At 47.6% G+C, this 16,635-nt stretch overlaps 1 protein-coding gene and 1 long non-coding RNA gene across 2 annotated transcripts; one reads left to right on the plus strand and one right to left on the minus strand.

Annotated features, from left to right (window-relative positions):
• The first annotated feature begins 5,860 nt into the window (after nt 1-5,860).
• Nucleotides 5,861-9,204, plus strand: LOC111674046. Its single transcript, XR_002762242.1, has 4 exons — nt 5,861-7,220; nt 7,308-8,756; nt 8,865-8,958; nt 9,060-9,204. It is a non-coding gene; the product is annotated as an uncharacterized LOC111674046 (long non-coding RNA).
• Nucleotides 9,205-9,267: 63 nt separating this feature from the next.
• LOC105704276 (putative nuclease HARBI1) lies at nt 9,268-10,860 on the minus strand. Its single transcript, XM_023432947.1, has 2 exons — nt 9,888-10,860; nt 9,268-9,810 (listed from the first exon to the last, which is right to left on the minus strand). Exons 1-2 carry the CDS (start codon nt 9,931-9,933, stop codon nt 9,434-9,436), a joined length of 423 nt encoding a protein of 140 aa, XP_023288715.1. The 5' UTR covers nt 9,934-10,860; the 3' UTR covers nt 9,268-9,433.
• Between the last annotated feature and the right edge of the window lie 5,775 nt (nt 10,861-16,635).

Raw genomic sequence — 16,635 nt, forward strand, 5'->3', positions numbered from 1 at the left:
TTCGCGGTCTCTGGCCTCCTCTCCTCGTGTCCTCCCACTCACTCCGAATATTACAGCGCATGCTCCAATACTAGTTTTAATGTACAGTGGCGTTCGTTAACCACTTGACCCGTTACAATACACCCAAGTATTTCACCTCACGCACACATTTAATTACATTCATGCCAATCTCAGTGTCACACACTCTAATGTTTTTCAAATCATATTTTCCTTTCAACAGCATACACACCGTTTTGTCACTAGATACACTCACCCCAACCGAATCACCCCATGCATACATCAGATTCATACACTCCCTGATTTTATCCTCAATCATGTCCCTGCTCATACCCTCCACGACTATGGTCAGATCGTCCGCATATGCTGTTACAGGGCGGCCGAGCGGATGCGAGGCCGGGGTAATTCGAATGGAGATTACCCAAATCTTGCGCGTAACGATTATTTTAAGTTTGTGAGGAGATGGATCCGAGCGGCTACATCAATTCCTCTGGTGGGATCTAGGGGAGTGAGGAATAAAAAGGGGTGCGGACGAATGGCTATGTGGCTATTGTATTACTATTTGCGTTTCTTCGTAGTGGGGTCTGAACTACAGTCAGCTGGAAGGGCACCCGAGGTGCCTTGACCTGATTTCTCTAGATTAATATACTTCCGCGTCGCAGCGGTTCGGGTGTCGCGATAGCGCGCTTTAGCGGCGGCAGGTTACTGGACGCCGGTGTGCTGACGCGGGAATTCTTACTATTTTAATGGCGGTCTGCGCGTGATTCTATTTCGCGATGCTGAGATTCGAGCTCAGCTGTTTAATGGAAGTCGATGGATTCTTAATCTATCCGGTTAACCGGAGCAAGGCATGGAAATCGCGATAATGGTTAGAATTCGGTTTTGGTCGGAGATGAAGGGTTAATAAATAAACTAGAATGAAAATGAGGATGAATCGAGCTTGCGAAGGATCCTCTACCTGGCTTGTTCAGCGGCCGTAATCGGTGACAATCTCTTTTGATCGACACGGTCGGATGACTGCGTGAACACCTTCGTCCCGTGGCGTGTCCTAGGGTTGGAGGTCTCCTAGAAGCCTCCCGTCCAACGGAAGTCGCAGTGCCGCCGTCTAGTCCTGACTCGGTGGCTGGATCGCTGGAGTACCGGATGGCGCTACTGCAGCTCGCAGGATAGTGGTCTTTGGCAGGGAGTCCAATGGTCTCGGTCTCTGACTCGCTAGGGACGGAGTACCGGGGACCAGGAGCACCACTCGAAGTTTCGATGACGACTGACGTTGACTTATTGACAATTGACTAAAAGACTTTCGACTAATGACATTATGATTGCCGTCTTAATCGGACTGCTGGTTTTATGAGCAGGATGTTCCAATTGGTGGGGGTTTCCTAGAGCCCAGGTGAGGATAGTGTTTCTGAGTCGTGCTGATGCGCTGCGGAGTCATCAGGTTGTTTGCCCTGGGTCGGTCGATGACTTTTGGAGCTGTCTGGCCGATGAACTCGTTGGATTCGCAAGAGTTTCCTAATCGCGTTTCTGTACTCGGATTTCCATGGCTAGCTCCGGTGATTGAAAAATAGGGTTTTTACCTATGTTAGGGTACGGAAGGTACCTACGTAACAATGCCACCACTTTAAAACCACGCTCACACAGAACATTTAATAAATCGTTCATGCATAAATCCCAGACAAACGGACCGCCAATAGAACCCTACGGACAACCCCGCCACGCCAATCTCCACACGACTTAATTCACTCCAACCATACACACCTCACGTTCACTAAAATAGCTTTTCCATAACTCAATTTCGTTACATCTCATATCCACAAGGCTCCTGACAATATTACTCCACAGAAGGTGATCAAATGCTCCTTTAAAATCAACAAACAATCCCATCACATACTTGCACTTCGAATCATTCACCAACCCCCTCACCCCATGCCGTGCATCCTCAGTCGATCTATCTCTCATAAACCCATACTGACAGTCATTCCATTTATCCTTTACACAGACATTCATTCTCTTACCCATCAATCTTTCCAGAACTTTACCTAGGCACGGAAGAAGAGTTATTGGTCTATATGATCCTGGACTGGCACGGTCCTTATTGTAATAGTACGGATTAGGTTGTGCAATATGCACCTTCTATTCCACACTGTCGTGAGTCCGAGCCGCGTCAGAATTTTCCGGGAAAATTAAATCACCGGTTTCCGAGGTGCGAAGACCCGAGTAAGAGAGAGGCAGGCGTGCGAATTAGAGAAGGATCGCTAGGTCTCGTGCCGCGCAGACAATGTTTCTGTTTCTTATAAGTCTAAGCGTCGCTCGCTCAGCTGATCGGGTCCGCAATTCCTACTCGATCTCGTGTTTCGATATCTCAAATACTCCGAGATTCCTAAACAACTCGGTCTGATGAGTAATTAGCTGTTTTACTTTGTAGTGATGGATTTATTGTGGGTTGGAATTGAATTCTCAGACTGGCGATTTATCTCATGAGAGAACGCCAACTGCTCATCATTGAATACGGATTAAAAAGGATTCAAGGGATAGGTGCAATGGGGTTGGTTTCCTAGTATTTCGGAGTCCTATTAACACGTTGAGTGCTACGCCGGTCCCTAGGGACCGGCAGTGGACTTTCCGTTCAGCCGCCGCCGGTCCCCAGGGACCGGCAGTCGATTTTTCGTTTAAGCGGTGTGGATTCTAGAAATGACTGCGAAATTCTCGTTTGATCGACATCAGTGCATAAGACCGATATTGTCAAGGGTTAAATTATAAATGACAATAAAAAATTTAAGTTAAAATTTAATGAAGTTTATTAAAACATTTTAAACAAAAATGTGGGTGAGATTGGCACATATCACAGTAGGTAACTACTTTTTTCGTGTTTTTCTTCGCTATGTCGCGCCCAAGCATTTTTGTATTCATGCTGTAACATTCAGAACTAAATGCTCTCTGCCGCAAAGAATCTTTATAATCCCGTGGCTTTTTTCGACTGATCTTCTTCTGGTGTTCGTTCTTTTGCCTTTCTGGCATTCCCGCCCCATTATCTTATGTTTATACATTATATACATGTGCATTGGCTGCACCATTCTCACAGTCTAAACGTCAAAGGAAACAGTGAAATAAAGTAATCCTCTGTTTATACTCTTCAGTCTAGTGAAGTGCTGATCGTCCTCGTCGCACGGCCTGGTAGAGCCCTTGGTATCAAGTGCTCACGCGCTGCCGCCTGAGCGGAAAGTATAGCAAAATCGGCGCCGCACTCAACGTGTTAACTTCTTAATTTCCGTTTTGATCAATCCCTGAATTTGGTTGACTGAATTGATTCACTCCCTGGAGTTTTGCTCTGCAAGTGTTAGTCTTAACTTAATTTAGGTTATCCAGTTTCGGCTATCCACTGGTCTTAGGGTTTTTGAGGGTTGAGAGGATATGTTGTGTTGGGTTCTTTGTTTTTACACTTCTTTGTGCTTCGATTCTTCTAATCGACTGTGAAAGTTCGGCAGATCGAAGGCAATCTCAATGATTGAGTCCGAGCAGTCTTTCACAATCGAAAATAGTGTGAGTTCCTGCTTCAGAGCTGTCGCATTAACAAGGCTGAAGGTACGGATCTACACTTTCTTTGTATTCTTTTTCTGCGAACCTGCTTCGATTGACTTCTGTCAATCGAAGGTATGGTTCCTTTTCTTTCACTTTTCTTTTTCTTTTCACGATCTACTGTTCGTGTTTTTGGGAAATGCTGCCATAGCACAGTCCCAGGATTAGGTTTGAAAAGGATTTCGAACTTAGGGATGCGACGGCTACCTCAATGGCAGAGATCGCTGGGGTTGGGATTTAATTCCTAAACTTCTCCTATAAACTTTATTTCATAAATGGTTAGCCTCTGGCTGACTCCTGACTTGCTACTTTCTAAATTGATGTCCAATTGGGACTTAACTCTATTTTAGTTTTATCAAATTTTGTGATATTTGAATTTATTCTCCTAGTTATCTACGCCTGTCCTCTATGAGAACTCATCCTATTCTGGCTTTTAGAATTCTGCCTGGAGTCTCCTGGAGTCTCGCGGCCTCTCCCTACTCCTAGACTTCCTCCTTCTTTTCGCACTTTTCGCATCGCCTATTTCTTAGGTTATTGCGCACGCGTCGATCGCCGTCGATTTCGCTCCCGCGCAAGCGCTCCCAATTTGCCCCGTTACACCCTGGTGGCCATGCCTGCGGGAATTGCGATTTTTAAGTTTGTTTTGCCGAATAATTTTTAGAGTATTTTCGCGACTCGTCCGTCGAGTCGCGAAAATACTTGTATAGCGTTGTGGAAATTTAGAGTCGAGAACATGTCGTGTAATTTTGAGTTAATTAGTCCATGAACGCGAGCGCAAATTATATTTGAATTATAGAATTGCTCTTGAATTGTGGCCAATCGGAGCCCGTTGAGATAGAAAGTTCTGGGAGCTGACGAACTCCCCACTTTGCGTTGATCGGAGCCCCTTTTGAATATTTCGCGTTAAAATTGTCTTTCCCAGCGATAAACCGAGAAAGCTAGTCATTTTCCTAAGATATCTGATATTCCATTGATTTTCTATTTCGTGCTTTAATTATCTCTCGCCTAATTGTCTCGCGAGAGTTACCTTTCTAACTTAATTGTCTTTTGGGCGGCCTTCCGCCGAACCCTATTTTCTTGCCACATTTCTGTTTTCTCACGTCATTTTGTTAATCTAATTGTTTTCTATTTCTTTTATTGTTAGAATAAATTTGTTAAAAATTGGTACGACATTCGAATTGGTTTTTCTTTTGAGCCGAAGTGGCTGAATTCCCCTGTTCTTCCCCCGAGCCTATGATAAATTCCCCAAATTTGTTGAGGTTTTCCCCTTGCTCCCCCGCATCTTGGTCTTACCCTCGCCCTCTCCGAACCTTGGCGCGTGCGCACTCTGAGCTAGTCGGCCGCGCCGCGACGATCGTCGAGGCGGAGATCGTTCGAGCCTAGTCCTTGGAGTCAATTTTGAGTTTGTCGATATTTGTTCGAGAGTTCCGAAATTTTGAGTTTGTCGAGTCGTTGAGATTTTCGAGAGTTGAGAGTTTGCCGTCGAGTATTTTTGGCCTCCGGGGAGGCCTGGCGCCCAACTTACAAGGAAGGTACCTGAGGTGTCCCCCTCCGATTTTGTTCATTTTTAAATATGTTATAGTGGACCAAAATCTAGGGGACCCGTGTTTTTTTTATCGGCGGGTAAACACATTTAGGGGGTGAAATCAGACTTCAAAGTTGGCCGTGAAAGGGGGTGAGTTTGCTGTTTCATATAGAAGCACTCGACCGATTTTCATGGAAAAACCGTCAAAATGTAGGGAATGAAGAATTATGAAACATGCATTTGGAATTTTTCGAAAAAATTAAATTTGAAGGGGTGAACCACCCCTTTGAATACTTCTTTTACCCCTTACGCGAGCAGTAATTGCTCTATCCAAATGAAACTTAGTTAATTTATTGACCAGGACAATACAAAAAAAGCATATTTTGGTTTTTTTCGAAAAACGAATTTTAANAAATTGAATTTTTTCGAAAAATTCCAAATGCATGTTTCATAATTCTTCATTCCCTACATTTTGACGGTTGTTCCATGAAAATTGGTCGAATGCTTCTATATGAAATAGCAAACTCACCCCCTTTCACGGCAAACTTTGAAGCCTGATTTCACCCCCTAAAAGTGTTTATCCGCCGATAAAAAAAAACACGGGTCCCTTAGATTTTAGTCCACTATAACATATTTAAAAATGAACAAAATCGGAGGGGGACACCTCAGGTAACTTCCTTGTTAGAGTCTCGTTCCCGAAACCGGGAAATAATTTTGAGTGGCTCGAACGGATCCGCCTAGACGATCGGGCGAAGGTGACGAGCAATCGTCCGGGCGCTGCAGGCCCGGAATCCCCCCCCGAGGTTAGTGTCCGTTGTCGACACCTCGTTCCTCAGACCATTGTTTGTAATTCGTCACAGTATCTAGTAGTATCTATCTATTTGATTGGTAGCAGTGCACAGCGTTGTCAAGTTTCGCGTAAAATGTATCAACTCGTCGACACTGTCGCTTGCATCGATAAGTCTCGATAAACTGCAAGTACAGAATTGCACCGACTCGCTAGTGTCGTTAGCGCAAGCGACAACTGTCGGTAGTTACCGATATCGATACGTACCGATATCGAAGTACAGAATCCCGCTACTGTAGGCCTATTCTCTAACTCGTAACGGCAATTGTCGTTATCGTTACGTTACCGATGGTCCTCGCTTGTTCTACCGATAGGTTAACGAATGGCGTATTATGTAACTGCTCCTAGTGACACTCTATCGATACAAAACGAGCTAAGGACATCGTTACGCTAGCGACAATGCCCTATTCGGCATAACTGTTTTCAACCAATGAAATTTTACGTTTTCTTAAGATGAGTTTGTGAACACTGAAAGGTACCCAATAAAAATAGTGATTCACAGCAGCGAAGTTCAAAGTTTTTCAATAGCTCTTTATTAAAAAGCAGTTTCAACACTACTTAATGTAACCGTATCTTATATTAGTATTTGAAATAGTCTTTTCTTTTAGTTGTACTTAAATAGTAAAATAATTTCATTACAGTTTATAGGTTTAACAGGTTAGCTATAGTAGCATTTTAACAATAGAATAGCGTCTAGAGAACAAAGAACAATAGAGAAGCTTTTTTTCTATATCACAGAATATTGGTATTAATTTCTGTAGTAATTTTTTTACATTACCTATTTAGTTTTTATTTACAGCAGTACTTTAATACTAGAATAGTTTTTGACAGTAGTATTCTTCTATTTATTATTAATTGAATTCGTGTTAAACTTAACATTACTGCTGCTTCAGATAAATTTCTGACTGTTTTTTTAGTGTTCTTAAAAAAAAAAAAAAGAAGAAATGGAATTGTAAGTAATTATTGCATGATTATATATAATATGTACTAACTTATAAATACTAATGTGAATGCAACTGTACTATTTATTTAAAATATGTAAACGTATGTAATTCATTTTGTAGGTCAGTGAAGAAAAGTCGGCAAGGAAGAACCAATCTTCGACAAATCAATGCCATGATAGACTACATGGAAAAACATCCCCATGTAGCAAGAAATAAATTTACGACGCTACATGGCAAAGATAATATTAAATGGAGTTGGATCGCGATGGCCGATTATTTAAACTCGTTATCAAATGACACCAAAGTGAAGGACGTTAAGTTTTGGAAAATGGTGCGTGTAAATTTAATCCACAAATGTCCACTCACAGAGCAAAAAGAATGGCTATGCATGTTGGAACATAATTGATTTTATTTACAGACATGGAGAGATTATAAAACAAAAGTATTGTTACGTCCCACGTAACGTCACCCCTCCAACTACATATATTAATTAAGTTAAGCGTCGTAATTATTACTTTTCTCAAATACTATGTTACTAATATCGTGTTATATCGTCCTCGCTCGTCTGTCAATTTTCTACCGAACACGTGTTAGCAATGTGCTCAAAATAGGTAACCGTCACCATGCGAAAGGTGATAAGAACGAGAATCCCTTGTTCTTAATCCTCTAGGACAACGATGGCCCGGACCAGTGGTAGCCCAACTTAGGGCTTCGAACCTACATTGGTAAAACAAGTAAGAAAACTGATAAAAGTGGATAATGTTAAGTTGAGGGCAGTGTCCTCCCTCTACAAAAAATTTGGAGACAATGCAGTTTAGGAACAGTATAAAAAGGGACGCACCTATGCACCCTCGCTTAGTGTCAGTTTTGCGTTCAGTTGAGTTCAGTAACAATTTATCGATAGAAGACGAGCGTCTCGCAGAGTTCCAGTTTTTTTACAAGTACGAGCGCGGAAGAAAAACCAGTCTTCTTATTATTCGAGGTACCATATTTTTTCTATGTCTTAATAAATCAATCATTCACACTTATATGAACTTTTTCTTTTCTTCTCCCTTTTGAAAGGAGAAGCAACAACAATATCCAATTTTTACTATTCCTTCGATATAAGAGGGCGCGGGGCTTAGTCTAGCTTCCCTTCTTCAACTAATTCCTATTATCCTCCAAAAGGAGTCCGGGCCTTGGCCTAGTTTCCCCTATAATTTATATATTACAACCGTACTAGTATTAAGCCTTCTTTTACCTAACACGCAGATGGTCAGACGATCTGGGAGAAAATACCAACTCCTTGTAACTTTCGCCAAGGCAGGGGGTAGGCCTAAATTTACAACCTGTAGGCGTCCACACGGAGGATCGAGGAAAAAGGCCTAAGAGCAACCCCCGGCAGCACCCCCTTCACCTCCAGAGAGGGTTTTTTCAATTTCTCCGGAGCGCCTCGAAATCACCAAGGCGCTCCTCAAAACCTCCACTCCGAGGACAGTTCCTCGATCCAAACCTCATCGACTCACGAGCGTCGAAGTCCGTACCCCCAATTGGGAACTTATTCCCATAGATATTCCCGAATCTAGCGACTATAACGCCCAGGCGTTGGTACCAGGGGACCCCAGAAACTCCAAGCCAATTCTTATAACCATAGAGTGAAATAAATCATCTTTATCTACCTCATAAAAATAATCAATTCATTTCTTCCCTCCCAGACGTAACAATATCCGAGAAAGTGCGGAAATTAAGAAGCAATAGAGCATAGACGGGAAACAAAGCCATCGACATTATTCTTAATGATTTGGATAAACGTGTCTTAGGAATCATAGGCCACCAATATGCTTCAGGCGTAGACCCATGCTCGGATGCCTTTCTGGAAGAACACCTAGTAAGTTACAAATTATTCAGTACCAGCTACAAATAAACGTACTCTATTTTAATATTATTGTCAACTGAATACAATAATATGAATTACAATTCTATATACTATTTGTAGAACGTTTTAGAAGAATTAACTGCGGGGGTTACTACAGTTCTAAAAATGTCACCAACTTGTATCCAATTTAATGATGAAGCTGAACAGTGGTTAGGTATGTTCATAGCTTCAACAGAAATTGTTATAAACCTTTTAAGATTAATAATACTTCTTGTTTTGTTTTTTAAACTATCGCATCATATGTTTCAAATTTAGAGTACTTAGAAAATGAAGTGCCGCCTGATTTTCTGGTAAATGAAGCCAAACAGTAGGTAGAACCTCTACCAGAGAAAAAAGCTATCGAGTAAGAAAATCTGCAAAGCAAACAGGAAAAACAGCAGGAAACGAAAAAAATAAAAACTAAACCAAAAAAGAATAGTAAGTATTGTATCACAAAAACATACGAATTCTTTTATTGTATTCAAGTATTTGTTACGTCTGAGTGGTAACAAATTTTGATCCGAACACAAATCAACTCACCTGACTCAATAATAATTGTAAAGGGAAAAGTAAAACAACAGCCGACACAATAATATTTGCAAATAGGGAATTAAACAACAGGTGACACAATAAATTGCTAAATAGAAAATTTAAAAGATCAGTTTCTGAATGCGATCGGCAATTGCGCGTAGCCCTCTGACACATCCATCTAAATTTATATTGATTAAGTCGTTAGCAGGTACTCTTACTGGTTCGTTCCAATCTTCTTCTATGGGTAAACGATAATGCAATCGCATATTATGGAGAACAGCACATGCGTTACATATTTTACCAGCCATGCCAGAATCATACATTAAAACTCTTTGATACGATAGACATCTCCATGTTCCTTTCCAAACGCCGAAAAATCGCTCTACTATACTTCTGGCTTTACATAATTGTTCATTATACTGAAATTGCCTACTCCATTGTGGATAATGTGGCAATGGAGTCAAAAGCCAAGGTTCTAACGGATATCCTGCGTCACCTAGAAAATACACATATTTTAAAAACGGAATGCAGAGGTAAAACATTAATTTTTTACATAAAAATGTAAAGTAATACCAATAAGCCATGTTCGCCTTTCTCCACGATTGTAATGGAATTCCATTGCACGTCGAATTGGAGAAGCTGACCAAATATAGGCATCATTCCTAGCTCCTGGATACCGAGCATTTATATTTAAAATTTTTAATCGTGGGTCAACTAGCTGTAAATCAACAAATAAAATTTATAGTATTTATCTAATCGTTTGTAAATCAAATATATAGTAAAAAAGTTACATACCACTTGAACGTTTAAAGAATGGTTTCTATGATTCACATACGCTTCCTCATGTTCACTTGACGCCAGAATTTCAATGTATGTACAATCAATTGCTCCAATAGCTCATTCGAAAGGTTGGGCTGCATTTGTAAATGCTGTCAGTGCTTGCTTTGGTGTCATGGGAAATCGAATCCATTGCCGTAAGAAATCTTGGTCAAGGTCTAACGGATTTTGTGCATCTCTTAGACGTCTCATCTCTATTCGTCTTTCTAATTGGCGTACTCGATTTTCTAATACTAGAAGTTCCCACTCGAGAAAATGTTCCGCTATTATTTCTATAAAATAATAGAAAAATAGCATACTTATTGAAAGTGCATACATACACCATATTTGTTACTTAAACTATGTTAAGATATATTGAAGACATAACCTCACTCTTAAAGATTTGCATGCACACAGAGGTTATACATATCTTAGAATTTACTGCTTCTATATTTCTTATCTTACTCAAAATTAATACCCACATAAATAATTACGAAAACTGAATTTGCTGTTTGGTTAAATTCATAAATTGCGTTTAGTTAAAGCTTGTTGGTTGGGAGTCTCTGTATATATTTTAAACGTCACGATAGAACCAATGAGAGAAGAGGTTTTCTTGGATTCCCAGTGGTTAACGCTTCGACGTTACTCGTTACGTTCTTAGCGAGGGGTCTTGTAGGGCTCGATAAACTACCGATACCCATAACGACATTTGTCGCTACATTAACGACGTTTGTCGCTTCAAGAAAGTTATAGAATAGGTTTTGTCGTTACGGTGGCGCGTCGGTAGACTAACGATAACGATAGCTGTCGTTACGAGTTAGAGAATAGGCCTACTGGCCAATATAGGTGGGTAGCAAATCCATCTAAGCTGCTTACAGGTCGGACTTCCTGAACTGCGCCCGAATGAGGACTGGGGCCATACCAGTGCGCTGCAGGATCTCCAGGGGGCGTCCAGGGGACCGACGATGCAGAGCCGGCTGTGCGGCCCAGGAGACTCTTCAACACGTGCTCCAAAGGTGCCACCGGACTCGTGAGGCCAGAGTCCAGCGACACAATGCTATTGCAGCCTTTGTCACCAGGAGGCTGCGAAGACAAGGATACACCGTTGCGGAGGAGCCTGTCTTTAGGACCGCGGAAGGCCCCCGCAAAACGGACATTGTCGCCACCCTGGGCGCCACTACCCTGGTTTTCGACGCACAGGTGGTCGGAGACCAGGTCGTCCTGGATGAGGCCCATCGGCGCAAGACCGCGTACTACTCATCCAACGCGGACATTGAACGGACCTTGCGAGGAGACGGACGATGCGATCAAGTCATCCATGGTTCCATCACCCTCTCCTGGCGAGGAGTTTGGACTGGAGCCTCAGCGGCGCACTTAATGGAGCTAGGGGTCCTACGGCGCAACTACCTGCCTATCCTATCGACACAGGCCATCATCGGGGGACTAGCTGCCTGGTGGCGGTTCAACCGTCTCACCACAAGAAGACCGCAACAACGGGATAGAGTCGGTATCGGTTGATGGAGACGTCAACCCTCTTCCCAGGTGCTGCCTACCTTTTCAGGCATACGGAATTTCACCCTGCTAAACCTGTACGTGAGTTAGGGCAAATGTACACAAGATCCGTACCCCATGATATATAGAATATGCTACATTTAACACCATTGTACGGGGGGGTTGGGTGAAATATATCGAACATAGCCAAATGCTTCGTCATCTAATTAATGACGAGCATGAATGGATTAACGAGATTCCCTCTGTCCCTATCTACTGGCCTCCGAAAAGCAACGATGTGGGGGACGGTGGCCCCCACGCGACCAAGAGCGATCCATAAACCTTCTCGTGGTGGAGGCCAGATGCGGACCCTCTATATGGGTCCGTAACGAAACGGCAAATGGCTACTGGGTATCCCGGGCGACCGACATGAGAGATGCTTGCTCTGCGGAGTTTGACCGGACTCTTGTTCCCCCTAGAGTTACCGGCGACAGGTTGCCCGCATTATGGGAATACTCCTCGACCGGACGGCTGGAGGTGTGCTGGGTAACCCGTCCCGCGTCACAGTTTTCCGGGTGCAGGTTGGGGGCCGGCCCCACCGGCCGTAAAAAGAAGGCCGGCGAGCTAGTACGGGCCGATAGATAGGATAACCGATCCGAATAATCGCTAGGTTAACTTGGCCGATGGATCGGGTTCTCATCCGACCTAGCCGGGAAAGCTCGCCAAACCACGCTGGAGCATTACGTCTCAGCTGGCGTCTTGCACGAATGCTCGCACCACGCAGGTGCAGGGGACGGACATCCACGAGGTTCCCCGCGGGCAACGGGCGGGGTCAAGCGGCCTCCGTTCGGGGAGTGCGTCGCGGAGGCCCCGACCCGGCTAGCGCCTCCCCAGGGTTTGTCGATCGGTCCGGAGCATTCGGATTTTTCCGAGCTCGTCATGGGCCTCCAGACCCCCCTGGTAGTGGGGGCGCTGGGGGCGGATGGATGTTATTAATCCCCCAGAAATGGGGGAGCCGATAGAGGTGCATCGGACCTAGGTACGGGAGGCGCAAGCTTATATCAATGCAATGTCCCTATGTACTGGCTTACGAACGGGCGAGTGTCAAGTGAGTATTCGTTTGAGAGTAGACCTCGCCCGAAGTGCCTATGCCTACCTCCTCGTGGTGTGAGCCGGAAAACGCCCCGGACCCATAACGCCTTGCGGGGGTGGGGGGTACTGGGGTAGGCTAACAGGCAAGGCTAATTCCCGCTCCCCCTCACGCCCGCAGCCGTGTCTCCACGACCCAAGCGGAAAAGTTACGCATCCGAGGAGCGTGACTGCGATGAAGACAACACATAGCCGTAGTCGCGGCGGGCATACAGACGGCAACAGGGCGTAGGGGAGCTACCCTCCCCCATAACCCATCCCCTTCGGAACGGTGTCCCGCTTCGTCACCCCGCCCGCGGGCCGGGGGAGGAAGCCACAGCCGTTCGGGTGTCCCGGGCCCCCCGCGAAGGAACCGGTAACCCCCGCGTAATCACTTTTTATTTTCAGGAAACTAATATATTTTTCCCCCTTTTCAGAACCCCCAGCGACCGCTTCACATCCAACCTAATCCTAACTCCCACAAAACCCACCCTAACACAACCTAACTCTAATCAACGCCAACTCAACTAACACCCCCCCCGCCCCCCTCTGCCCGGGCTTACCCGACCCCTTATGGGCTTGGTCCGGCCTGGGCAAACACCCCAACTCCCCCAACAAGCATCCTCCTACCCCTATCCCTCCTCTATCCCTCCCCTATGCCCCTCTCCCAACCCCAATACCCCCCCCTCCGCGCCGCCCTCTCCCAAATAATCTATTATTTTATTTCCAGGCGCGGCACGTCAATCCAGGGGGGCTGAGGACCTCCTCCACGTTTGCCGCGTGGAGCGACACGTGTCGTCGGAGACGGGAATCCTGGGGGTTGAGGGGAATGTCCGCTGCGGCGGACCGTACCCAACACACTTCTTTGGCCCCTTATTCGGCTAGACGGGCGGCGGGGGGGGATAGCCCTTCTCCCGTCAATCTGCTCGGTCGCACGGCCTATCAAGCCCTGCTTTCATAAGGGCCGTCGACCGTAGGGCGAGCCAGCTCGCTCGGCGAGGTGGGTGAGAACCCACCCAGAGCACTGATTCATCATCTGGAGAGGGGGTAGATGCGAGGAGGGAGACATCCAACCGGACCGGGCGGGTGGACTATACCCCGGGGTGATGTCCTCACCCGGCACCGCCGACGTGCCACGGGGCCGGGGCCATTGCCGGGTGACATTTGAGGGTCCGTGGAGGCCGGGGCACGCCCTCGGGCGAAAATCTGTTTTTACTAATAAAAATGTATCGCTTTATTTCAGCACCAACGGGTGAGGGGGGCACCCGGCCCACTCTTCAGGGTCGGTGCGCTGCGGGGTCGTTCCCGGCGACGTCGCAGCCCCCGTCGGACGTCCGTGCACCCGCTTCGTCACGAGGGCCCTTGCCCTTTCCCTCAAATCGGGCGTCCCAGCGCCGGCGGGTGCCTCGGACAGCAGCCGCAACGGGGCGGTGCCCAAGGTCGTCAGCCTTCGTGCTGTCCACGTTAACTTAGTGCGCGGCGATGACGCGGTCCCGGTAACCCCTGCGGCAGCGGTTGCGGGGTACGCCCGCACCACCAGGCCCGCGGTCGCGAAAACGAAATTGCAGCCCAGATTAGAGTCCCCGCAAACCAACCAGGGCTGGGAACGCGCCGGCTCCGACAGCCGAGAAATCGAAACCGCGCGCGACCTGCCCTCCAAAACCACGGGACATAGGGTGCTCCAACTGAACGCGGCTCGTTCAGCTCATTCATTAATGGGAGAAGTATGCGAGCGGATCTCGCAAAAGCAACTGGACGTCCTGCTATTGCAGGAACCGTACGTCCGGAAGCAGGGAGACAGCCACACATTATACGGAGTAGGCACTCGGGTTAGGGTGGCCGCCGTGCGCCGGGAACGCCCCTGGGCCGCGGTAGCCGTCTGTAACCCCGAACTCGAGGTCAAAATGCTTTCCCAGCTGAGCACGGCACACTGCGTTTGTGTGGAAGTGCAGGCCCCAAGCTTCTCCTTCTACGCGGTGTCGCACTATTTCCATCACTGCTAGGAGATCGAGAAGCACCTCAGCCACCTCGAACTGGTGCTCCGTTCGCTGAGGTGGAAAGGAATCCTCATTGCGCTAGACGCCAACGCCATGTCCCCCCTCTGGGGCAAAGACCAAAGTGTGGACGGAAGGGGCCGCGCTCTCGCGCGGTTCAACCAGGCGCATTGGCCTCGCCGCGGTCAACGACCCTGGCCAGGGCCCGACTTACTGGACGCCAAGGGGTCAGACATACATCGACGTGACCCTGGCGACTCCTGCCATGGGCGAATACGTCAGCTCATGGAAGGTCCGGGCTGACTGGACCACCAGCGATCACGATGCCGTGGACATCGGGCTGAGAGTGCCCTTGAGGGATCGCAATGGCGCCGATCCCGGGACAAGGCGGTTCAACGTCAGGAAAGCCGACTGGGAACGATTCGCCGCTGCCCTCGTGGAGATCGCTCGCTCCCGCCTCGCGCCCCATGACCTGGGGTCCGCGGAAGATATCGAGACCATGGTAAAGACCCTGGCGGACTCAATCATCGAGTCCTGCAACAGGTCGATGCCGAAGGTCAAGAAATATAGAAAGTCCAACCCGTGGTGGATACCCCATCTTACCCTCCTGAAAAGGCGCACGTACCGTTTGAGACGGGCACACCAGAGGGCGAGGAGAGGACCCGATCGCCTCTCGCAGCTGCGCAAATACCGCACCTCACTGCGACTGTACAACCGGGCGGTGAAGAGGGCCAAGCTCCAGAGCTGGCGGGACATTGTCACGTCGCACGGCAACGCGGAGCCCTGGGGCTTCCCGTACAAGCTCCAGGCTAGGAAACTCCGCGTTGAGAAAGTGCTTAGCACGATCCGACGTGGCGAAGGCTTCACCCACTCCATTAGGGAGGCAGCCGAAGCCCTCCTGCATGCGCACGTCCCCGACGACCTGGTTAGCGAGGACACTCCTGACCAAAGCGGGGTCAGGAGAGGTGCACTCATCGCACGGGACACGGCCAATGCCTCTCCCTTCACGGAGGGGAATGTAGGCCGTGCTCTAAAGTCCTTTAAAAACGGCAAAGCGCCCGGACTCGATCGCATCGAGGTTCGAGTCCTCAAAGAGGCGTTCGCCGTCATCGCCACAGAATTCGTGCGGCTTTTCAACGGGTGCCTTCTATGAGGTGTCTTTCCCTCCGCCTGGAAGGAGGGATCCCTCCGAATCCTCTTGAAAGGCGAGCACAAAGACGAGAAGGACCCGAAATCTTATCGTCCCATTTGCCTCCTCTCCGTGTCTGGGAAACTTTTCGAGAATCTCCTCAAGCTTCGACTAGACCAAACAATCATGGCGCCCGGGAAGCTCTCGGACCGACAGTTCGGCTTCGTGGCCGGAAGGTCGACCGAGGGCGCAAACGTCGAGCTGCGCCGGCTCATCGATGCCTCTGACAAGAGGTACGCGGTGGGCCTGCTCTTCGATATCTCGGGGGCCTTCGACAACGTCTGGTGGCCCCTAGTTTTCTCCGCATTGAAAGCGCGCGGCTGCCCGAAGAATGTTTTCGAGGTGCTTCAGAGCTCGACGGGTTAAGCTCGCGTGGGGTCGAGCCGAGGGCAGCAAGGTGGCGACGAAAGGGTGCCATCAGGGCTCCGTACTCGGACCCGTATGCTGGAACCTCGCCTTCGACGAGTTTCTTAGGCTCCTCGCGTCCCATCTTGGGGACAACTTCATCGCGTACGCGGACGACCTCTTGGTCGTCCTGTGTGCCGATACGCGGAAGGAGCTCGAGGTTCTCGGCCAGCAGGCCATGGACCTCGTCCAGAATTGGTGTAGGTCGGCCAAACTCCAGATTTCGGAGCGCAAAACCGAGGCTACCATCGTCAGGTGCGACTCCGTCAGGAGGGCCCCAGTAGGTAGAGATCTTGGT

The sequence above is a fragment of the Orussus abietinus genome, unplaced genomic scaffold, assembly GCF_000612105.2.
Source record: "Orussus abietinus isolate OABI.00-Male unplaced genomic scaffold, Oabi_2.0 scaffold484, whole genome shotgun sequence".
Taxonomy (NCBI): domain Eukaryota; kingdom Metazoa; phylum Arthropoda; class Insecta; order Hymenoptera; family Orussidae; genus Orussus; species Orussus abietinus.

What these genes read in the sequence shown, in the direction of transcription:
- LOC105704276 (XM_023432947.1), bottom strand. Translation starts at nt 9,933, where the DNA reads ATGGAATTCCATTACAATCGTGGAGAAAGGCGAACATGGCTTATTG. An exon ending in AAGGCGAACATGGCTTATTG is followed by an intron (nt 9,811 to 9,887) that starts GTATTACTTTAC and finishes TGTATTTTCTAG; the next exon opens with GTGACGCAGGATATCCGTTA.